The following is a 25,658-nucleotide window of genomic DNA, read 5'->3' on the forward strand; positions in this document are numbered from 1 at the left end:
ATATATGTATGTCTGTATAACTGAATCACTTTGCTGTACAGCAGAAATTAACAAATTTAAATCAATAGAGATGTTTTAATTTATATTTTCTCATCCCCCACCTTTTGGCATCTCTTACATTGCCTATACAGTTTCTTTGATTACAGACAGTGATTATACCCAGGAATATATTGGATTAGCTGAAAAGTTCCTTTGGTTTTTAAAAAAAAAAAAATTTTTTTTTCATTTTCACCAAGAACTTTATTGAACAACGTATTCACCATTTTGTTCCACTACCTTCTGCCATTTTTCAGGCAACCTCATAATTCCATTTTCCCAAAACTTTATCTTTTTGAGCAAATAACTGTTCCAGGTGCCTTTTACAGTCTTCCGAGGAATTTTTTCATTTTTTCCATTAAGAGAATTTTGTAAAGACAGAAATAAACAGGATATTGGAAGTCATGATGTCTGGTAAATAAGGTGAATCAATCAGAACTTTCCAGCCAAGCTGTTAACAGTTTTTGCCTGGTCATTAAAGAAACATGAAGTCTTACGTTCTCCTGATCAAAGATTATGGGTTTTCTCTTGAGTAATTCTGGACATTTTGAGTGATTGCTTTCAGTTGGTCTAAATGGGAACAGGACTTGTTGGAATTGTCTGGTTTTCCAGAAGGAGCTCATAATAGAGGACTCCTTTCCAATTCCACCATACACACATCACTTTCTTGGGAGAAGACCACCCTTTGGTGTGGTTGGTGGTGGTTCATTTTGCTTGCCCTGTTATCTCTTCCATTCCACATTATTGTACAGTATCCACTTTTCATTGCCCATCACTATTTTTAAAACATTTTCATTATGTTTAAGTAGAGAATCACAGGCAGAAACATGATCAGGAAGGTTTTTTTCACTTAATTTATGTGGAACCCATACATCAAAGAGATGAACATAACCATGCTGGTGCAAGTGATTTTCAGCACTTGATTTGAGTATGTTGGCTATCTCCCATGTGGTATAATGTTCTTGATTTGATTGCTATCAACTTCAACTGTTCCAACAGACCATGAAACTTTGTCCAGAGAGAAATCTCCAGCACAAAACTTCACAAACCACTCCTGACACATTTGATCAATTACAGCACCTTCTCTATAAACTGCATTTTTTTGTATTTTTTACCTTTCTTGAAATAACAAACATAATATGCCTAAAGTATTGCTTTTTTCCTTCCATCTTCAGTATCAAAATGGCTACACAAAAATTCATCAATTTTCTTTTTTCTAATGCACGCTGATATGACAGGTATTACAATACAATCTAACAGAATTGTTAAAGCTAAGCACTGCTAGAGCCATCTTATGGGAAAAAACAAACAAACCTTTTAGCCAACCCAATATTTGATCCCAGGTATATGAGCTCATTGAAGTAGTTTTGGTGTGTTTTTTTTTAATATATATATATTTTTCACTTGCACTAATACGTTCTTCACAAAGAAAATCTAACCTTTACATTAAGTCTGGAGATCCTTTTACTCTTTCCTTAATACTGCTTTAAGGGTGTTATCTTTCCCTACCAAGTAAGTTATGACTTCCTTGATTTTGGTTCAGATAGTAAAAGTCCTTTTCATTGTTGAGTATTCTGATAGGCGTTGTTATCCTGATGTTTTGTTTTGTGTATGTCCCTGCTTACAAGCTTGGCATGGATCTCTAAATTTTCATCTCAACAATTACAGCCCCTCATTGTTCAGGATCAACTCTGAGTTTCATTCCTTTTTATAGTTTCTAGAACTTACTAATCATAGATCTGTATTTGTCCTTTTAAAAAGGCTCATCTTCTGAAATTAAGATGTCCTAAAATCATGGATGTGACACCAACCGTGGCCAACATTCTGCTTCCATGTTTTGAGATGCCATGAAGACACAGGCACTCGCTCTGACTGATTAGGAGAGCAGAAGCATGGGAAATGCTGACCAGCCTGAGACTCGAACAAGCTGTGTAGTATAGGGACAGTTCTTATGGTTGCAGGGGATAAGATGGTGTAAAAGGAAAAGTCTAACACAGCTACTGTAAAACTAAGATTAAAAAATACAAATTATTATTCACTGTAAAGAAAGTTAACTTATTTTTTCTTTAGGAAAGCCTGAGAGAAACTAAAACTAGAATATAACTTTCAAAACTGCTTTGCAAAACTTGCTGCCGTTTATGGAATGTAGCCATCTACGTTGTATTACCTGGAGCATAGCACATTCAATAACAAAACCAATACATCTCTTTAATTCACATAGCGATAAGAGATAATTCTATACACCTTAATGGACCATGAAAAGATTATTTTATTCCATGAAAATATTCTCAACAGAGAACACTATCTTAAACAAAGCATTTACATTAAGAAATCAAGATGTGCACAGAAAGAGTAAAAATTACTGAAAAATTAAAGATTTCTTTTGGACAATTCACATGTTCAAATTTAAGAATGATTTAAACTGTGCAAGTACAAATGTCTTCCTTATTGTAATAATCCATATACAGGTTGCACTATTCCACATGAAGGAATTTGCCTCCTACGGAAGCAAATCCTGCTTTAAGAAAAACAAACAGTAGCTTGAAAAGAACAGTTAGTCCTCACAAGAAAGCCTTAAACTTTGCCCTCTGTGGCTATTAGCCAAAAAAACACTCACTTCAGGCTTTGCACAGAAGACAAACACAGCCAGATCACATTTCCTCTTCATTGCTAACCTTGAAAATAAAAATAGCACTGGATTTTAAAACTACTTTATGTAGTCTGTCAGTACTGAATAATGTCACATTATATAAATAACCCTGTAACAAGATTTAAAATCTAAAACTTCATAGTTTACTAGCCTTAAAGGTAATACACTGTATGTCAGCTGTGTAATAGGGGCACACTTGATCTTACAATGGCATCCACTTTCACACAACTGTCATCCAGCTTTAGTATTAATATAACTGGTAGTACAATTCAAATAACACTGGGGAAAATTATTAAAGCAGTCACACAGCTTCTAAAATATTGCTTGAAATCCAACAATACATAGACCATTTCACGTTTTCTTTCCTCCCTCAAAACAGTAAAGAATCAAATTAATCAATCTTCCATGTTACAAATATTCCCCCCTCCCCCACCCACCTCCCTATTAAATGCCACTAAGAAATCAGTTAAGATACAAGTCATTAACAGAATCACAAATGCAAGGCAGGACAACATGAGCAATAGGGGCACTGATGACAATTATATATACAAGTATAAACATACAGAAACTCCCATTTTACAAGTAAAAGTGCACATAGATCATTACAAAGTTTCACTATATTTTATCCAGTTCAAATAAAATCATCACTTGGAAACAGACTATCATTGTAATAATTAAATGAGAACACGGTAACCCCAAATCAAAAGACAATGAGGGGAAAGGTCCATAAAACTTCTCATTGAAAACACTGAGTAAAGTAAAATGGACTCGGACATGTCTCTAGTTTGATGTGTAAATTTGATGATGCACCATCGAACGTGGCAGAGCTCTAAAAGCCCCCAGTGGAGGTTGTATGGCAGCTGCAGCAGCACTGCCAAGTTAAAGGAGGTCACACTGAGCTGACACATGAAGCCCTTTGTGGGATACTGTAGTGGTAGAGTTGGCAATCAACAGATTTAGGCACTCTAGTTTAAGGCAGCATTTGAATGGAAGCAGCTGACTTCTGACAACAGTCCTTTGTCTTGAGGCGATGAGTATCTTCTGTGTTTATTATGCCAGGATTTCATTGCTGACTATAGATTCTTCCCAGACTGAGGGGCTGAAGATCGATCATGTTTCAAAGAGTTCTTTCAACTGGGCTGTAGGCTAGAGCAGAGATGTTTTCTTTTTCTGATCATAAATACTTCAGGTTCACAAACTACTTCTTCATAATGCCAAAACTGGAATGTTCTGTAGTGGGGACATTATAGCAGCGTACACAAATACTAGGATGGAAACATTAGTGCTGGAGATGTTTGACAGTGATTTGCACTACAAATGTAAAACAAAACAAAGGCTTTGACAAGAACAAGGGATTATAAAGACATGCCTAATTATCTAAACCCGATCACTCTAGACATGCAACAGGATGTTAAGCAAGCACAGAGGTGGCGCAGGCAGACACTGACAAATGGCAAGGATTCTGACAGACAATGGGTCTAAAAGCCAATTAAAACAGAGCTCGGACGGATAGTCCTGTTAGGACAGTCAAATTTAATAAGAGCTCTGCATTCTTTTTAATTTGAACATCAGTAAAACAGATGGAAAAAAAGGTTAGCCACTGTTGGCTTTTTTTCCTTTATATGAATAACTATAAATGACAAATTTAAGGGTTGGTATTACAATGATTTTTTAAAACAACACATGGAAATGCTAATGAAGTTAGTAAAGAATAATCATGTCTGCATGCACTCATGCAACTTGCTTCTCTCACTCTCTCTGAGCCTGACAATTCTAACACCTCCCCCCCCAAAAGCAGCTGCATGTAACCTCCTTCAACATCTTGCCCATTTCCTCAGAAACCCTCTTCAGGAACCTGCAGTCCAGGAGGAAAAAGAAAAGAACAATTACTGAAGACCTTTGGTAAGACCAAAAGGGATGTCCAGTTTAAAGCGTCCATCCCAAATGTCTCTAAAATCACTTTATAGTCAGCTATTAAAAACACCAAAAAATGCTGGAACGTGAGCAAAATTAAAGACCACTCTCAACTGCTTCTTCACTTTACTTCCCTAGACAACTAGCACTGCCTATCTTGACTGTACAGTGCTTCCCACAAATGCTTATTAAAATTAGATGGAAAAAAAACTATCCTAATAACTGACAATTCAGTTAAAATGAGGAAATGCCCTCGATGACAGTACCGATATATTCCTCCAACCCAGTTAGTGAAAAAAAGTCATTTTTTCTTTCAGGCAAAATTTGCCAGTACTTCCCCACCACACAAGATTTCATCTATCTTAGTTTATTTAGAATATACTTTCCTATGTATGGGCTTCCCTGGTGGCTCAGAGGGTAAAGCATCTGCCTCCAATGTGGGAGACCCGGGTTCAGTCCCTGGGTCGGGAAGATCCCCTGGAGAAGGAAATGGCAACCCACTCCAGTATGCTTGCCTGGAAAATCCCACGGATGGAGCCTGGTAGGCTACAGTCCATGGGGTCGCAAAGAGTCGGACATGACTGAGCGACTTCACTTCACTTCACTTCCTATGTATAACTGCTAAATGCAGTATCACTAAAGTGACATTTCTCAAAAGACATTTCAAGATGACAAATACAAGCATTAATTCAGAAGAAAGCTTGTACATTACTGAAAATTATTAGAAAACCTGAAAATATCCTTGGGTCTCAAAAGAAAGCCATTTTGTTCACTTAAGAGCAAGACCAGGCCCATTTATTTTGCATCTCTCAATTAGCCTACTACAAAATAGATTATGTGCTACATGCCTGTTTTCTTCCTTTAGGAAACCGAAATTAAGAACAGGGACAAAACCAAAAATGATTACATTCGTATTTTATCCATGAGCGGATTATTATTACTTTTTCCTAGAAACTGGAGCTACAATTTCAAACTCCTATACCAAACCACTCTTCTGGGCATCAGCAAGCATTTCAGTGCAGTTTCACTTGAGTTCACTACCATCACTGTGTTTCCTGAAGCAAAGTGTAACGGGGTAGGGAGCTTTCTATCTATGGATTCCTGCCCAGTAGATCAAATTCTATGATTTATACGGCAGAAAAGCACAAACCCTTAACACAGACTTAAGCAGAACATAGAGCAAAAGGCATCAATTAAGCTTCACACCAACATCACTCAAATGGTAAAGCGTCACAAGAACAGCTTCTTGTGGTAATGTTCACATCTCTAAGATCGAGCCTACGCTCAGCTCACATAGTGAACAATAAATCTTGGATGCCCTTTAAGCTTTCTTATGTTTTCCCACCCATTGACTGTGTTTGCATTTTGTTATCATTCCTATGTCATATGTGTTACAAAGTTGCCAATTAGTTTAGATGTAAGTTACTGCACCTTTACTGTTTTTCTCTAGAGTTACATCTATGTATGATGTGGGAACGTAGCCTTCTTCACCGTTCTGTCTCCGAGCTCTTGTCCATCCATCACCCTTGTCCTCCTCAATAATGTACAGAACTTCGCCTTCTTTCATTGCCAGAGTGCCTTCATTATGTCCTAAATGAGAGTTTTCATAGCACAACCATAATTTAAGCGTAACAACAATTTTGAATAAAAGTTACAAATACAAAACAATGTGAAACCCTGCTAGATTTCAATATAATAGAACTATGAGCACACTGACTCTCATTACCAACGCCTCCATGATGCTTTGTAGTTTGCCCAACACTTTCATATACTTACCTCGTTTGAACTGCACAATAACCCTGTGAGGCTGGCATTAACAGCAGCACCATGAAAGATGAAGTATCTGAGCTACAACAATATTGTATGATTTGACAGGGTTTTATTTCACTACTCTAACTCTTTCCTCAAATTTGAGTGGCAGTGCTATCTAGAAAATTCATGAAGTTTAGATCAAGAAAAGAGTAACAAGACAGTGAAAGGGTTGGAAGAAATAAGGGAAGAATATAATTGTAGAAGCAGAATGATCATAGTTATAAAGCACAAATCTCCTTCAAAACTCATCAGCCTCAGGCCTCTCTTTCTTCCCAATCCATTAGCCATTCCCAAGCTGCTTAACAGTAACAATTTTCACAAATGAATCTTTATTTAACATTTGCTAAATTCTTCCCTTCCTCTCTACATTACAACAAGATCTTACTTAACACAATTTTCTCAGAGTGAGGAATAACTGAAAATTACTCAATTTAAAAACCAAAACCATAGATGGGTAGGGAAGGACCTTAAATCGTATAGCATTTTATATCAACTTCTTTGTGTAGGTGTTACTCTGCTTCTTGGTGAAATGAAGGAAACAATTTTTCAAAGTCCAAGAAAGAAAAGGGTAATTAAAAATGTGTGGCAGGACCACACCTTCCTTCCCTCACAGTTTGTTCTCCAACTATCACAGGAGAAGGAAGGCACATACAGAAGGTACATTTTCTCCTTCCCACACTTGAAAATATGGCCGACAGACTCAGGATATGGTAGCGGCAGTCAGCTATGCCATTTGCCTTATACCAGCCACTCAATGATAGCAACTTACAAGGAAGAGCATGAAGTGTTATCTACCAGCCTTCCACCTTCTGGGTTGAGCTATACGCTCAACCAGCTTCAGCTCTGATGAGTACATTAGTAAGGTCTCTTTGGGAAATTCTGTTATCACCCAAAGTTGATAATTAAACAATAATCTTCATTAGCATACTGGTAACATAGGCAATTTTCTTTCAATGCCATGTATAGAAGGAACATCTCTGTATTTGTAATGTAGTTAATATTCACACTAACGAGCCTGGATAATTTTCTAGTGATTGTATTTAGCTATACGGACAGGGACTCAGTACACATGTAGACTTTAAGGAAACAATTTTATCAAATACAATGCATTAAGAAAATCATACCATCAAAAGGGTAGATAGCTTTGCAGTGTCCAATAGCAGGCAAGGGATCATCATCTTCAAACTCATCATCAAACTCACTGTGGTGGCCATGCTGTTGGGGCGGCCCACGAACTTCCTGGTTTGCATCATCGGTGTAACTTCCCTCAGGACTATAAAACAAAATTATGTCTCATCAAGTATCACAAAGATGGGAGCTTTTTATATCATCTACAAACTGATCTCCACAAGATCAATTCAGAGAATCAAAAATCAATGATACAGTTCCCAATTAAGCCTTTATTTTCTTAAATTTTGAAATGTGTGTGTCTGTGTGTATGCATGGCTTCTAATTCAAAATGCTTCTTTGTTGGATTTTCTGAAATTAAAAAAAGTAAAGATAATAATGTTCTAGGCACATAACATGTACTTAGTAAATATGTCTCATTATCACTGGGTCCAGAGATAAAATGGAAAAATGTCACGAATAGTTGGTTTTTATCACCCCAGATTCAAGAGGGATGGAGGGATTCATCCACCGTTTTTGCGGAAAACTAAAATTTCTTAGAGGACCCACCCAGACCTATGTTCAGTTCACAGGCTTCAGGCAGAGCTGCTCTGCCCTGGCTCAAGAAGATCTATCTTAGCAGAGAACTTGCATGACCAGAGTGAATAGCCCACAGGTAGGCATGTAACTCAGTGAAGTGTAACAGACTATTGTTTGGGATTACTGAAAGAGAACTCCCTTCCTTTTTCACTGGACCCGAACCTGGAGAAATAGGAGCGTACAGATTTAGAAGATCACCATATAGAGACTGTACAAAAATGATCTTCACGAGCCAGATTATCACAATGGTGTGATCACTCACCTACAGCCAGACATCCTGGAATGTAAAGTCAAGCGGGCTTTAGAAAGCATCACTATGGACAAAGCTAGTGGAGGTGATGGAATTCCAGTTGAGCTATTTCAAATCATAAAAGATAATGCTGTGAACGAGCTGCACTCAATATGTCAGCAAATTTGGAAAACTCAGCAGTGGTCACAAAACTGGAAAAGGTCAGTTTTCACTCCAATCCCAAGAAAGGCAATGCCAAAGAATGCTCCAACAACTGCACAACTGCGCTCATTTCACACACTAGTAAAGTAATGCTCAAAATTCTCCAAGCCAGGCTTCAGCAATATGTGAACCGTGAACTTTTCAGATGTTCAAGCTGGATTTAGAAAAGGCAGAGGAACCAGAGATCAAATTGCCAGCATCTGCTGGATCATAAAAAAAGCAAGAGAGTTCCAGAAAAATAACTATTTCAGCTTTATTAACTATGCCAAAGCCTTTGACTGTGTGATCACAATAAACTATGGAAAATTCTGAAAGAGATGGGCATACCAGACCACCTGACCTGCCTCTTGAGAAACCTGTATGCAGGTCAGGAAGCAACAAGAACTGGACATGCAACAACAGACTGGTTCCAAATAGGAAAAGGAGTACGTCAAGGCTGTATATTGTCACCCTGCTTATTTAACTTATATGTAGAGTGAATCATGAGAAACGCTGGGCTGGAAGAAGCACAAGCTGGAATCAAGACTACTGGTAGAAATATCAATAACGTCAGATATGTAGATAATACCACCCTTATGGCAGAAAGTGAAGAAGAACTAAAGAGCCTCTTGATGAAAGTGAAAGAGGAGAGTGAAAAAGCTGGTTTACAGCCCAACATTCAGAAAACTAAGATCATGGCATCTGGTCCCATCACTTCATGGCAAATAGATGGGGAAACAGTGGCTGACTTTATTTTTTGGGGCTCCAAAATCACTGCAGATGGTGATTGCAGCCATGAAATTAAAAGACGCTTACTCCTGGAAGGAAAGTTATGACCAACCTAGACAGCATATTAAAAAGCAGAGACATTACTTTGTCAACAAAGGTTCATTTAGTCATGGCTATGGCTTTTCCAGTAGTCACGTACGGATGAGAAAGTTGGACTATAAAGAAAGCTGAGCACCAAGAACTGATGCTTCTGAACTGTGGTGTTGGAGAAGACTCTTGAGAGTTCCTTGGACTGCAAGGAGATCCAACGAGTCCATCCTAAAAGAGATCAGTCCTGGGTGTTCATTGGAAGGACTGATGTTGAAGCTGAAACTCTAATACTCTGGCCACTTGATGCGAAGAGTTGACTCATTTGAAAAGACCCTGATGCTGGGAAAGATTGAAGGCAGGAGAAGGGGACATCAGAGGATGAGATGGTTGGATGGCATCAGTAACTCAATGGACATGGGTTTGGGTAAACTCTGGGAGTTGGTGACGGACAGGGAGGCCTGGCGTGGTGCGGTTCATGGGTTGCAACAAGTCAGACACGACTGAGTGACTGAACTGAACAGATACAGAGCCTTAAAATGAAGTTAATACAGTTGAGGGCAGAACTGTGAGGTGGAAATGGAAAACTGAAGATATCATCTGAGTTCCTAGATCAAGCTCTCCCTAAAGTCAGTCAATACAATCCCTTTTCTGTTTAAGTCAGTATGGGTAGAGGATTCATCCTGTCACTGAAAATCAAAAGACTCCTAGGAAAATTGATTTCCAATCAATCACATTAACAGGAAAGTTAGTAACTAAGAAAATCCAAAAGAGCAGGTAAGCCAAAGACAATTTGTTGGTAAATTTTTACTTCAAAAGATAAAAATGTTAATTTTGCCAAATTATCAGATGACTGAATGAGATTTTAATAATGGTAAAATTTGCGTGATTAGATTTTGCAGTATTTTCAGTATGTCTGGAAGCTAAATTCTTAATAACACAAACCAGAGAGATTAGATTATTTTAATCTCAGTTCAGTCGCTTAGTCATGTCCGACTCTTTGCGACCCCATGAATCACAGCACGCAAGGCCTCCCTGTCCATCACCAACTCCCGGAGTTCATTCAAATTTACATCCATCGAGTTGGTGATGCCATCCAACCATCTCATCCTCTGTCATCCCCTTCTCCTCTTGCCTTCAATCTTTCCTAGCATCGGGGTCTTTTCAAATGAGTCAACTCTTCACATGAGGTAGCCAAAGTACTGGAGTTTCAGCTTCAGCATCAGTCCTTCCAATGAACAGCCAGGAGTGGTCTCCTTTAGGATCGACTGGTTGGATCTCCTTGCAGTCCAAGGGACTCTCAAGAGTCTTCTCCAACACCACAGTTCAAAAGCATCAATTCTTCACCACTCAGCTTTCTTCACAGTCCAACTCTCACATCCATACATGACCACTGGAAAAACCATAGCCTTCACTAGACAGACCTTTGTTGCCAAAGTAATATCTCTGCTTTTCAATATGCTATCTAGGTTGGTTATAACTTTCCTTCCAAGGAGTAAGCATCTTTTAATTTCATGGCTGCAGTCACCATCTGCAGTGATTTTGGAGCCCCAAAGAATAAAGTCTGACACTGTTTCCACTGTTTGCCCATCTATTTGCCATGAAGTGATGGGACCAGATGCCATGATCTTAGTTTTCTGAATGTTGGGCTTTAAGCCAACTTTTTCACTCTCCACTTTCACTTTCATCAAGAGGCTCTTTAGTTCTTCTTCACTTTCTGCCATAAGGGTGGTGTCATCTGCATATCTGACGTTATTGATATTTCTCCCGGCAGTCTTGATTCCAGCTTGTGCTTCTTCCAGCCGAGCCTTTCTCATGATGTACTCTGCATGTAAGTTAAATCTTTCAGGATTTGAAATAGCTCCACTGGAATTCCATCACCTCCACTAGCTTTGTTCATAGTGATGCTTTCTAAGGCCCACTTGACTTCACATTCCAGGATGTCTGGCTCTAGGTGAGTGATCACACCATTGTGATTATCTTGGTCGAGAAGATCTTTTTGGTACAGTTCTTCTGTGTATTCTTGCCACCTCTTCTTAATATCTTCTGCTTCTGTTAGGTCCATACCAGTTCTGTCCTTTATCAAGCCCATCTTTCCATGAAATGTTCCCTTGGGATCTCTAATTTTCTTGAAGAGATCTCTAGTCTTTCCCATTCTGTTCTTTTCCTCGATTTCTTTGCATTGATCACTGAGGAAGGCTTTCTTATCTCTCCTTGCTATTCTTTGGAACTCTGCATTCAGATGCTTATATCTTTCCTTTTCTCTTCTGTTCTTTTCAGAGTTATTTGTAAGGCCTCCTCAGACAGCCATTTTGCTTTTTTGCATTTCTTTTCCATGGGGATGGTCTTGATCCCTGTCTCCTGTACAATGTCACGAACCTCATTCCATAGTTCATCAGGCACTCTATCTATCAGATCTAGGCCCTTAAATCTATTTCTCACTTCCACTGTATAATCATAAGGGATTTGCTTTAAGTCATACCTGAATGGCCTAATGGTTTTCCCCACTTTCTTCAACTTCAGTCTGAATTTGGCAATAAGGAGTTGATGATCTGAGCCACAGTAGGCTCCCAGTCTTGTTTTTGCTGACTGTATAGAGCTTCTCCATCTTTCGCTACAACGAATATAATCAATCTGATTTCGGTGTCGACCATCTGGTGATGTCCATGTGTAGTCTTCCCTTGTGTTGTTGGAAGAGGGTATTTGCTAGGACCAGTGCATTCTCTTGGGAAAACTCTATTAGCCTTTGCCCTGCTTCATTCCGTACTCCTAGGCCGAATCTGCCTGTTACTCCAGGTGTTTCTTGACTTCCTACTTTTGCATTCCAGTCCCCTATAATGAAAAGGACATCTTTTTTGGGTGTTAGTTCTAAAAGGTCTTGTAGGTCTTCACAGAACCATTCAACTTCAGCTTCTTCAGCGTTACTCGTTGGGGCACAGGCTTGGGTTACTGTGATATTGAATGGTTTGCCTTGGAAATGAACAGAGATCATTCTGTCGTTTTTGAGGCTGCAACCAAATACTGCATTTCGGACTCTTTTGTGGACCATGATGGCTACTCCACTTCTTCTAAGGGATTCCTGCCCACAGTAGTAGATATAATGGTCATCTAAGTTAAATTCACCCATTCCAGTCCATTATAGTTCGCTGATTCCTAGAATGTCAACATTCACTCTTACCATCTCCTGTTTGATCACTTCCAATTTGCCTTGATTCATGGCCCTGACATTCCAGGTTCCTATGCAATATTGCTCTTTACAGCATCGGACCTGGCTTCTATCACCAGCCACATCCACAGCTGGGTATTCTTTTTGCTTTGGCTCCATCCCTTCAATCTTTCTGGAGTTATTTCTCCACTGATCTCCAGTAGCATATTGGGCACCTACCAACCCGAGGAGTTCCCCTTTCAGTATCCTATCATTTAATAACAAAAACTCGTGTTGTGACTATCTCTTAAGGAAATGTACTCTTTCAAAAAGTGATAATGGAGAGGAAGAGGAAGAGGAATTAACATCCTGCTACCTGGTATCTTACTGTTAGGTGCTTTGTGTACATTATTTCATTCATTACTAATAACCCTGAATGACAGGTATTTTCATCTTTATTTTGTATTTTAGGAAACTGAGACTCAGCACTGAAAATGAATTTGCTAAATGTGAAGGGGAAGGATAAATCAGGATCTTAGGATTAACACACACACAACACTACTATGTATAAGATAGATAACCAACAAGGATCTGCCGTATAGCACAGGGAACTCTACTCAATATTCTGTGATAACCTATATAAGAATTTGAAAATGAATATACATATAACTGAATCACTTTGTTGTACATCTGAAACAAATACCATAAATCAACTATAAGCCAATAAAAATTTTTTTAAAAACTCAATTTGCTCAAATTACAATGTAATTAGATATAAACCAATTATTGATACTAGATCTCTCAAATTCTTCTCTGAGTCCAAATTTGTTCAATTTTATTACAAGGGGGGGGTGGAAATATTACTCAAAGGGAGAAAATGTCACAAATGATCTGAAAACATGGAAACTTGATAAAATGTCTTTTGGAAGCTCTGATCCAATCTAACAATATGCACTTTTTTCTTTACAAAACTTTGAGTAATTTGACAGTTAAATTTTTCTTTGGTATAAGCTACCCAACTCCATCTACACTTTCAGGCAATCTTCCTAGGTCTGAGGAGGCCATGCCTCCAGACTACAACTCCCAGAATTTTCCAAGATTCTACCTCTGTGTTTAGATGCGTTACAAACTAGAAATGAGTAGCAAAATAACATCTCATAATTCACCTGTAGCTAATGTAAAGAAGAGAAAATTATTTAGGTTCAAAGACTAAGTTATTAAAAGCCAAACTTATCAAATTAGGAAAAAAGGGAATTGTCCAAAATTTAGGACAAAAGAGAAAAGTCTGGGGGTAGGGGGACAAAAAATACAAATAAAATGCAAAAATAACCTTTCTCGTCCCTGTGTTACAAGATGATTTATGTCACTGCTATGTCTTCTGTCTCCTCTTCCACCTGTTTTGCCTTCAACTTCAGAGAGCCAAGCCTTAGGGGGAAAAACAATTAAAACTGAGCTCAATAAATACATTTTAAAGCTCATAAGATATTCTACATTGAAAATGTGATTTGAGCCTTTTTATTATCTAATTCTTAGAGAAGGGAAATCTCTATTTCAGTCTGGTCAGTGATCAATGTTACAGCTGATTAAAAATAGTATAAATATTTAGTTTTACAAAAAGTTTTAAATAGGAAAAAACTTCAATGAGGGGCTAATTCTAAAGATGATACCTTATTTGTACATCATAATGATGCCTTACTTTTAGATTAACCCTACAAGAAAGTATTTGAGGATAATTCTAGCAAGAACCAATTTATCATGAAGAAGTTTATAAAAATGAACTTATCTTTCAAAACTGCTAAACAACAAATCTACCTCATTCTTGTGGATTTCCATTCGCAGGCGATCAATATTATTCATGGTCTCTGCTAATTTAGGCTGCAAACTCCCTGGGTCCCCCATTTGTGGATTCTTCTCATATACATCTTTCATTTTGTTGAGCGCTTCTCTGAAAATGAGAAGGAAGCCACAAAATTACACATTCACTTCACATGTTTCCAGGTAAAAGAGTTTCATTTGATTCTGGGGACTCACATGCAGCCTAATCTTAAGAGTCCTAGTTCTTTAACTTTAATGAAACATTACCTGACTAAAGATAATCTGCACAAAGTTGATCACATATATACTGAATACTAGTAATTTATAGAGACAGTCTTTTAAAACATTTAGAATTTTTTTAAAAAAGATTTCATGTCTCATTTCTTGCTTCCTAAATGAGATTATATAGATTTAATCAAGGGCTGGAAGAGTATTCCCCAATATTCTTAAACTCATCATGTCCCAAATCAAAGTCACTACATTCCCCCATCCAGACATATTATTCCACCAGTGTTCCTTATCTTACTTCACAGCATTGTCATTCTCCCAACTCATCTATACTGCCTCTCTCTAAGTTCACATCACTCTTCACTTCTCCAATCTTACCCCTGTAGATTATGCCTCAGTTAGCTCTCCTGGATTCTTAACATCTGACATTACTAACATCCCCTAATACTCTTTTCCTCCTTGATTTCCTGGAGGTAATTTTTTCTTTTTCTTTCCTTTCACCTTTATCTCATTATTTCCCTCACTGGCTCCTTCTTTTTTTCTGTTCATCCTTAAGTGTAGTTCATAAAATCAATTTCTTCTCGTCTCATCCTACAGTCCTTCTTTTTAAAGATGATCTCATTGCTTTGATTTTTCCAGTTTCACTGAGACATAATTGACTACTTTAATATCACCTATCTTCAGATGATTCTCAAATATGAATTCTTTAATCACTCATGTTAGAGTTTAAGCTTCAATCTTATCTTCAGTGTAACGGCAGATATAAGTTACCAATCACTGTAATAACCCTTTATTCATCATATACAAATTTCTATATTCACTAAAATAAAACTGAACTAAAAGAAACTCTTTATGAAGTTGAAAAAAAATTAAAGCTATGAGTGAATGAATCTGCAGTTGTAAGTAATCAAACACTGTTTTCCAACATTTCTGCTGCAAACAAAGTAATTTCAGCCTCAGATTTCTATTGAGCTCCATTTACATACCAAAGCAAAACAAAAATTATCAAAGTATATATCCTTGATAATAAATCAAAACTATCTTGAAATTTTATGGAAGACATACACATACACTATCAGCATCCAATAAGTAATCCGAACCTAAGAAACTCTCTAATATTTCAGTTTAAAAACATCACAGATCAATCACACAATTTTCCAAAATTTTAGGAGTGTGTTTTTCCCTAAAAAGGTATTTCAGTTAGGATGTATAATTTTTAAGCCTTTTATACCCCACATTTAAACATATCATTCATATTAGACTCTGAAAGGAATAATAGAGAGGACTTCATGGGAAAATACTTTTGATCTGATTCTTTCTGTAGTTCTCTGTTAAGTTCATCAATGCGCTGCTGTAGTTTTTTACGTCTCTGTTCTGGTGGCAGATGACTGAAATCTTCTAGTGCTGGGCCCTGAAAAGAGAATCTAAATCATTATAAAAAATATTTTCATGAAATTTTATTTCTAAAATATACCTATTATAAAGGAAGAATATATATCAATTTTAATTTCAAATTAGCCCAATGACTCCTTTTAAGAAAAAGAAATCTATAAATGTATGTACATGTATGTTAATTAAAATAATCATACTGAAGAAAGAGTTCAGATTCCAGTCACTTTATAAAATCATGAAATAGAATAGGTAAAAATATCACCAGATACAGATAACTGGTTATTACCAGTATAACATTATATTCAGGTCTTGGCAGAGTTAAAATAAATACAGATGAACCTTCTTACAGCAACAACAACGAAATGGAAACACATAACATTTCTCACCTATACAAAATATTTTATATATAACATATTATACCACTTTCCCAAATCAAATCTATTGCCATGACAGTAAGGATACTGCAAATGTTCAGACTGAAAATATTAAAAGTTTATATAATTGAGTCAATTAAGCAACTTACCTCATAAAGGTAAACTAATGAAAAATATTTTAATATTACAGTCTTTGAGTGATTACATTTATTAAACCATTCATTAGGACCAAAACATACTTGATCATTAGAAAATAAAAGGTAGAACTATCCACTGTGTGAAATGTAAGTCAAAATTACATTCCAATAAGGGACTTATTTTCAATTATCCTTCTGTACAACCATACCTCAGTTCTTGAAATAGAGATAAAATCCAAAGACAAAATCCTTATTTAGGAAGGATCCTCAATGTCTGAAAATTTTTAATGTTTTTATATTCAAGAAAACTATATCATTTAAGAAAACATTCTAATACTTAGATGTAACTTCTGATTCAAATGATGTCTTTCTCCTCTTAAATGTTAATCATGTCATTGTTACCATAGTTATCTTCTTAGAGATGACACAACTATATCCAATGTTAGCAAGTACTGATTTTGTTTAATATGAGCCCATCTTTATGTAAGATTTTACATACTCAAAAATTGATGACAACTATTATTCTTCATTTTTATTTTAAAAATGGGAATTTTAAGAACATATAAGTTCAATTTTTTAAGTATTGCTGGAATAAGCTCCCACAACAAATGCATCTTTGCTCTTTGAGCCATTTATGCCTATAACATATGCTTTATTTCATCATCTGTGTTTCTCTTACTTTTAAAAAATAAAACTCGCTTTTCAGGTAGTACATGATCAAATATAACATTTAATTCATAACAAAATTTTCTGCAAATGACCTGAACATTACAGATATTCAATAAGCCTGCCTTGAAAAAAAAGGACATCTTTCCCAAGTGACTTCTGCTTTTTAATCTACCAGTCCCCAGAAATAAAAATCTGTCAATCACAAAAAAATCTGATGTAAATAAACAAATGGCAAATTTTCCTACAAAGTACCTTTAAATTTAGGGGTCAACTACAAATGTAAGTTGTCAAATTTAATCTAATTTGAGGTACAATAATTTGAAAACTATTATATTGTGGCAAAGATAAAAATATAATGAAATGAAAAATTGTATTTCAATATGGTTTTGCTGGCAGTATTGTAATAAATTCACAATTACTTTAGAAGTAAATCTTCCAGATTTCTTTTCACTATCTGTAATGAAACTGTTCTCAAATTTATTAACAATAGGTAGGGACTTGAATCTCTAATATCCCATTGTGACATTATAACATATTTCTTTATAGAATATGAGAACTAAACTCACTCTATTTCCTATGGCTGTAAAGAAGACTCTGAGACATTAAAAAACCTCTTCTACTACATGGTAATTCATAAAAGGTCAAACTGCAAGAGTCTGAAAAAGACTGGTTTGTTTTCCAAAAATGAGAAACTATGTAAACACCCAATAATTTTTATGTTAGGTCTTCACAATGCAATTTCATTAATTTGTTTGAAACATATGTATAAAGGAATACTACACATGCACGCATACACGCACACACACACACGATATTTAGGTTATCTGTACTTTTATCCCCATTCAAGTAGTAGACAAAAGAAAGCACTGATTAATGAAACTAGCAGGAAATCTTTCTTTCTTACTTTTTGGAAAATCTAATGATTTCTGTGATAAACTACATATCAAACTTACATGATCTTTCTTTTTACAGAGTTAAGAAAAGTCATTTTTAATTTTCCTTTTGTAAAAACTAAACTTTTGTTCTACCATGTAACTTTTAAAATGATGTTTAATTTTATTCTCTGTAACATGAAAAGACTCCACCCAATAACATTTAAGAGCTTAATGAGTTACAGTTAACCACATTATTATTAAATTTTATGACATCAGAGGTACTGGCATGTGTTGGACTATGGATTATAGAAAGAAAAGACACACAAGGTAACATGTGGGGATGTACCTTACCACTTTGCTTTAAATTAAACAAAACAATGTTTTGTGATTATTTAATACTGGCACAGTATACAGATCAGCACATAAGGCTTACCATCTTCACCGACCACTGAATAGTTCAATGGAAAACAGAAAGAAATGGTATATTATTCACATGAAACCGTAATACAGAAGATGCAATAACTTATACTGTTTTTTTTTTTACGATATTAAAATAAATCATGTACACTTCACAATCCAAACAATTATGCCAGAAAAACAACTGTAACCACATTTTGGGGAAAGTAAATTACTTGCAAAAAAAAAAAAAAAATATATATATATATATATATACACTGATGATAATGGGCAGATATTTTCTAAGTGCAACTAAAACTCAAAAGTAAATAGTAATGATTTTATCAGCAATCATATATTTTCTTCTTTAAAAGAGAACTTTTACATAAGTGGATTTCACATATACAGCTCTTCATTCTCAAAATCCTAATGCTCAAAAAGTTGAACATAAAGATCTAATATTAGCCATTTTAAAGAAATATTATATGTAGCATTAAAGAATGGAATACTCTTCCCAATGCATTAAACATCATTATCTGAATTTTTATAATTCAAAATATTGTTTTGAACTTGAATATGTCAGGGCAGGTAAGGGTAACGTATCTACTTTAATTTTAAGATGCTATTTTTAATGTACAGACACACATTAAAAAAACACACTATTATCAAAATAATAATGAGCCACCTAGATTCATGTTTCCCATACATATTTGCTAACAGATACAATACATGGGTTGAATTTTGCTTTGAAGATATAGCTTCTCTTTTTCAGTTTTCATTCTGAAATCCATACACTCAAAAAGCAACACTAAAAATATGCCTTAGATTTTGAGAGAACCGGTTAAAATTTATTCTTTCTGAAAATCTGACAGAGCAGAGTCCTCTCATATTATGAATATGTAAATATATATATATAATGCTTATGTATGTATCATCCATGTTCTGTGGGTTCCCAGGGTTCTGCAACCGGCATTGCATCTGTCAAGCATCCCAACTAAACACACATGTACACATGCATACGTGTGTGTGCACACCCACATACTCACACACACTGTGACTCATAATACCCAGGAGAACTTACAAAGTTTATCTTCACATTCATTGCATTTGTTTAGCGGTTTCTAAAATTTCTGTTTTTCCCTGTTTACTAAGCCAAGGTGTTTTAGAGAATATGGAGGACATCAGGTAGAATTTCACATAAAAATACAGATTTTAATAAATAGCTGAGAAAAATATCTACCCCTTATCGCTGATGAACTGCCCATATATATTAATGGTTACAATGATAAGAAAAGATGACATATGCTATCCATTATCTTTCCGAATTAAGCTTAACATTCTTTAGACTGTCAGTAGTTTCAGGGAACAAAAACCACAACTTATTTTGCCATGACAAAATTTCTGTTAAGAAGATTAGAGTTTTAAATTTTTATACGATATTTATGGTCTTCTATAAATATTATTAAAACAAAATCATATCAATAAGAAACAAAATAGGTAAATTATTTGAATTTCTTTTATGATAATCTCAAGCAGCTTATTTTCCAGTTTCTTTATTAATACAATTTAGAGAAAAGAGTAATACAGTTAAAACTAAAATATTAAATGTTTCAGTTTTTAGCTAACTTAGTTTTACTATTAATTAGACAATAAAATCACAGTTCATTAGATTTGGGGATATAAAAACTCAAGTTCTTCGTAAATATTATAAATATATTTTGTCTTTTTTAAAGCAATTCATGTTCAATAGGCAAATACTATACTGAAAATTTCACATACCTCCTATATCTTAATAAATACATAAGGGAGCTAAAAAGGCAATCAGTTAGGCAATTCAAATTATTATGTGTATTTAACTTTAAGGTAGGAAAATTCTGAGAACAGTATTCTAGATAATAAATGCTTACAAAAATGACTCTATAAGCCTATAAGATCATGAATAATTTAGACAGTAAACATGGACTTGCTAGATGGACTCACTACTGCTAGATAAATATATATATATACTAAAAAAAAAGGAGCACCCAGTAAGTACCAATCAAGTAGTTAGAATAAAAATTATTCACTTCTGTATTAAATAGCTTTTGAGTGTGCACTAAATATCTATTTAAGGTTAGATCTTGATGTTACAGAAGGAAATTATAGACCCTCATCCCTCAGAAAAAGTCTACCAGTAGTACCATCATCAAACTAAAAAACACTGGTCCAATATAACATTTCTCATGTCCTTAAAGATAATGGAAACTGCAGGTTTTCTTAAGAATGAAAGAAATTATAAATTTTTATAAAATCCAAAAGCAGATATTTAAGAAAAATGATGAAACAAATATAGCTCAAAACAAGAGTTTCTGATTTGAATGGTACAACTCATCAGCTTTAATAAACCATAAGACTTTTTCAGTTTTATGGACTCACATGTAAATTCACGTAAAAACACATAAATGGTTTGTTAAAGCATATCTTCCTTTTCTATACTGCGAAAATTCTTAAGTGGAAAGAGAACATAATTTTGAAATAGTGTCAATTAAACTACCAAATATCAATCAAAGCAGAAAGAAACTTCTCAATGCCAGGGTAATGAACTTTACTTCTTGCTCTATCCCAGTCTCCAGCTGGTTTGTCTATCATATTGTCTATCTTGCATACTGCTTTTTTCTTTGGCATGATAACTAATAATAAGTGCAACTATTTTGGCCTACTGGAATTAGCCTCCCTACCCCAACAAATGTCCTAGTATTTAAAGCTGAAGCAATATGTGGAAATATAATAAATAATGACCACACAGACACTTTTAAGTTCGACAGTTATAAAATTCTACCTGTGAATTTATTCAGTAACAATAAAGATGTCACTTATTTAAGCTTCTTTCTCCAGGGCTCACAGTTATAAATAACTAAACTTTTTTCCACAGAATTGTATGTACTTCATATCCCTAAGACTATGCTGTGCAGGGTACTGTAACTAGCCCTGGTAGACTCAATATGCAGGATACCTGAGAGATTCCAAAAATATGGCTCGTAGAAATTACAAGTAGTAATTGCAATTTTTGATTACCATTGATTTCTGCAAGAGCATAATATTTAGTGAAGTCTAAGTCATCACAAAGAAGAAAGATGGGAATTAATTCTACTCTCATAATTCAGGCAACAAAAATCCCAAGTACGACTTCTTCAAGTCTTTTAAACAAGTGAAAAGAGCTTTTAAAACTGATTACAGGCACCTGTAGTGCCTATAAGCGTAACACAGACTCATTTACAGGGACTTTTCAGAATGTCATGAATTAACCTATAATAACATTCACATACAGAGTTAGGAAAGGTAATGCAAAGAAGTTCAGGTCATTACAGGAAAAAAAGGAAGTCCCAAAAAGAATGTAATACACCGGGACATTTCTGTTGCCTTGTTAACACCAATTAGCTTGTCATACTGTTTTAACAGAAAAGCAAATAATAATATAATATTGCCCTATGAGATATGTGTCTTGTTCTACATGTGACCAAAAGAGAAACCCAACTAAAGCAATTTAAAGATAGAAAGGGCTACCGAAGAGTGAGAAGCATACAAGCTAGGCAGAGAAGGAAAAAGAAAGGGGAGGAAGAGAGTAGTAGCAGGGAGAGTGAAAGGAGAAGAGGGACTGAAAGAAAGAGTCAGTCCAAGAGTGAGTGCAATGCTGTTAACAACTAGACTTCTTATGACACTAACAAACTCTTGAGTTCTCATCTGTGGGTTATTACACCCAAGATTTTTATATGTCTAAACAAATGCTCATACAAATCTCCTGTGTTAGTTGCTCAGTCATGCCCGACTCTTTGCGACCCCATGGACTGCAGCCCTCCAGGCCCCTCTATCCATGAGATTTTCCAGGCAAGGATACTGGAGTGGGTTGCCATTTCCTTCTCCAGGGGATCTTCCCAGCCCAGGGATCAAACCCGGGTCTCCTGCACTGCAGGCAGATTCTTTACCAACTGAGCTACAAGGGAAGCCCCAAATCTCCTAAATGTATCTAAATTACGAGCTATGAATATTATAACCATGCCCTTCAAATCAGATCTTAAACAACAGAAATTAGTCTAACATAATGAATTAACACTAATTTATCAGTAGTATTTAACAGTTGTTGCTAAGAAACAGTTTAGTATTTGTTTTTCACTATCCTAAAATTTTTCATTTGCAGAGTATCTTTGTGTTAGTCTTTCAGTCATGTCTGACTCTTTGCAACTCCATGGACTGTATTCCACCAGGCTCCTCCATCCATGGGATTTTCTAGGCAAGAATACTGGAGTGGGTTGCCATTTCCTTCTCCAAGGGAATCTTTAGTTATAAGCAAATAAAAAAGGCTAGCTTATGGGGAAAAAAATGAAAAATTTGGTGAAAAATACTTTTTTTTTTTAGTTTAAGAAAACAAATTCCATGTATCCATCCATTACTCAATAAAATCTAGTATTTTTATAGGCTTTATAACTTATACAATATACTTTGCAATATATTATTTTAATTTGATCTACAATCTTGATTATTTAACATGCCTGTCTTTGATTTTTTTAACTATTGGCAATTGTGTTTTATGTTTCTGATAGTAGGGCAATTAAAATTAAAATAGAACTTTATTTTTTTTGCCAACAAAATAATACTTTATAAAATTCACAGAAGTCATCATTAGTGACAGATTATTACATGAATAATTTCAGTGACAAATTACTGAAAGTCTTAAAAATGTAAATACATTACAAGACAATGGTGGACATATGACTTCACATAAACAAAAAAAAAGAAAAATAGCTAATATGATTGTACCCAGCACCCTCTTTATAATACCATTCTTTTATGGTTGAGCATTTCAAATGTTATAAAGAGGAGTTGTTTTTAACTTGAGGGCAGCTATACTTAATTCTGTGGTGTTTTAAACTATATATTTACAGGAGAGAGCCTTATAATGAGGGTGGAGAGTATTAAAAGCCACACTACACACACAATAGGCCATCATGCATTTTAACCCATTATTAAACTTACCCCTCTTTTGAGACTTCTGAAAGAAGGAATTCTGGGCTTCCCTGTTTTTATTTCATTCATACAATAATGCACGGGCTCAATGGAGAATGTGAGAAACTGGGACCCATTAGGAGTACTGGATGTGAATAAACTAGTAGGGGTTAAGGGTGGGGATTGTGGCTAATATGGAAATAAAGAAAGGAATCAATAAGCCAAATGTGCATAGCTTTTTTTCCTAAATGAAAATTCTATTTTTGGCAACATACTTTTTACAAAATATATCTCAGATAGTTTTCTGTAAAAATATTATAAGAAACTTAACACAGTTTTGCCAAAACTGTCATTTTAAAGTCAAATGTACTTTTAAAAATGTACCATTTCATTTGATCACTGTTTTACAAGCTAACAGACCGAAAATATAGAGTATACAAATTATAAGGTTAGAGAGAGCAATATGACCTAGATAAAAAAATATCTTCTGATATCTAGATTATTAAAACCACCTAGTCACACTTAACCTATACTTGTCAGAGATAACGGCAGAAGCTATAGTTAACAGTTATCTAAACAGGCAATGTCTATTAAAATAAAGTATTAAAACTGTAACTATTATCATAAACAAGCAAAAAAGATTCATTACATTTGTGGCTTTCCTCTCTGTTTCTATTTCATCCCTGGTTTTTTAAAAAACACCTCTTTTTTAAAAAAAATTTTCAGTATTCCCTGTGTATCTAAGTTTTCCTAGCTACTCTGATCTGACTTAAAAAAGTCTCACCTCTCAACTTCTCGATGGAACAATGTTATGAAAAGCATAAATAAAGCTTGAGTTAATTATAACTGTGCTTTAAAAAATATTTATAGGTGTATTATAATGAGTTAAATCTTATCTAAATTCATGTCAAGAGCAGAAAAATGAATTAAAATAATCAAGTATACTTTAACAAATACAGAACATCAGATTATCTATTCTCCTACTGATATGACACTTTATAGCCATTAAATTGATAAGAAGATTAAATACTCATTTATTCCATTTGCTCACTGGCTGAGCTAAATTTATCTAAAATAAACAGCACATCAAAAGATGGGTTTAGACAAGAAGTTAAGAGAGAGACTCTCTTAATAAACTAGAGATTTTTAAAAACGTCAAATAATTACATGCATTGAGCCCCTTCCCATTTAATATTCACATGGATGATAAAAAATATTCACATGGATGATAAAAATAACTGTTAGTATGATCTGTAAGACCTAATTTGACATTTATTTTTGCTGTGATCAATCATTCCAATTGAGAACTGCAATTTCAGTGATCTCACAGTCACATCATGACTCCTAAAAAATTTGAACTGAAACTACATACAAATGAAATTTCAAAAGTATATCATTTAAGAGATACTAACTTATTTAATATTTTTACTCATTATTAAATGTTAAATTCAGAAATAATTTTTATTATTAAGGTACAAAATTCTATGTTTCTACTAAGTGAAAAGTTAATTGAATCATTCAAATAAAAATATTTATTCTCTATTAGTAGTAAACCATTATCCATCCAATACCTACATTATTTTAAATGACAAACTAGAACAAAATCATCAGCACAGAAAATTTTAATGACTTTTACCTTTGGCTTCTTTCCAAAGAGCCACAACTTGCCCTTGGCCTTTCCTACTGTGGTTTTGGGATCCACCTTTCCACTTTCCTGTTTGGATGCACTGATAGTCCCATCAGAAATGGTTCTATAAATATGCTGACTATAATCTTCAAATGGAAAGTCTCCGGGAGGTTCAAATCCGGACTTAAAGGAGTCCACTACCATCTGAGAGTCCTACACATAAGAATAGTACCGTATTAGCTTTCAAAATCTTCAATCTGTGTCAGAAAACAACAAATAAAACTTTAAAGAAATAATTCTACAATACTTATTAAAGGTTCAAAATGAATAATTACTTCCTGTAAATATGAAATAACCCCTAAATATTTTAATTCCTATAAAAAAATAATTCACAAACAAATGACCACTTTATTAATTTGTAATAGTCATGGATGTTTTCACTCCATAGCTTTAACTCACTGAATTTCATCTTGAGTAGTTAGCTGATATTTAACATCTAACTGACAAAAAAGGATATAGGAAGAGGTTACTCTAAAGTAGAAATTCCAAGTTTTAAAGGAAAAAGTTTTTCTGTTTTATAGAATAGAGGAAAGGGTATCTAACTGTAAAAGAGGGTAGGAGACAAGCAGAAAGCCTTCCATTTACCCAACAGGGG

The 25,658-nt window shown here is 34.9% G+C and overlaps 1 protein-coding gene across 2 annotated transcripts in view; it reads right to left on the reverse strand.

The window, feature by feature from the left end:
* Window positions 1-2,365: 2,365 nt before the first annotated feature.
* The window catches only part of FNBP1L (formin binding protein 1 like), a 114,166-nt gene continuing 90,873 nt past the window's right edge, over window positions 2,366-25,658 (reverse strand). Inside the window, exons 9-17 of one of the 2 annotated variants that reach the window (XM_068963836.1) lie at window positions 25,013-25,216; window positions 23,407-23,565; window positions 18,434-18,448; window positions 15,855-15,964; window positions 14,323-14,455; window positions 13,841-13,935; window positions 7,537-7,685; window positions 6,032-6,190; window positions 2,366-4,541 (exon numbers count right to left, since the gene is read on the reverse strand). In XM_068963836.1, the coding sequence (XP_068819937.1) occupies window positions 4,534-4,541; window positions 6,032-6,190; window positions 7,537-7,685; window positions 13,841-13,935; window positions 14,323-14,455; window positions 15,855-15,964; window positions 18,434-18,448; window positions 23,407-23,565; window positions 25,013-25,216 (1,032 nt within the window). In that variant the 3' untranslated portion in view covers window positions 2,366-4,533. Of the gene's footprint in view, window positions 4,542-6,011; window positions 6,191-7,536; window positions 7,686-13,840; window positions 13,936-14,322; window positions 14,456-15,854; window positions 15,965-18,433; window positions 18,449-23,406; window positions 23,566-25,012; window positions 25,217-25,658 lie in introns of those variants that run through there. The other variant, XM_068963837.1, reaches the window with a different exon arrangement.

This window comes from Capricornis sumatraensis, chromosome 2 (assembly GCF_032405125.1).
Source record: "Capricornis sumatraensis isolate serow.1 chromosome 2, serow.2, whole genome shotgun sequence".
Classification (NCBI taxonomy): domain Eukaryota; kingdom Metazoa; phylum Chordata; class Mammalia; order Artiodactyla; family Bovidae; genus Capricornis; species Capricornis sumatraensis.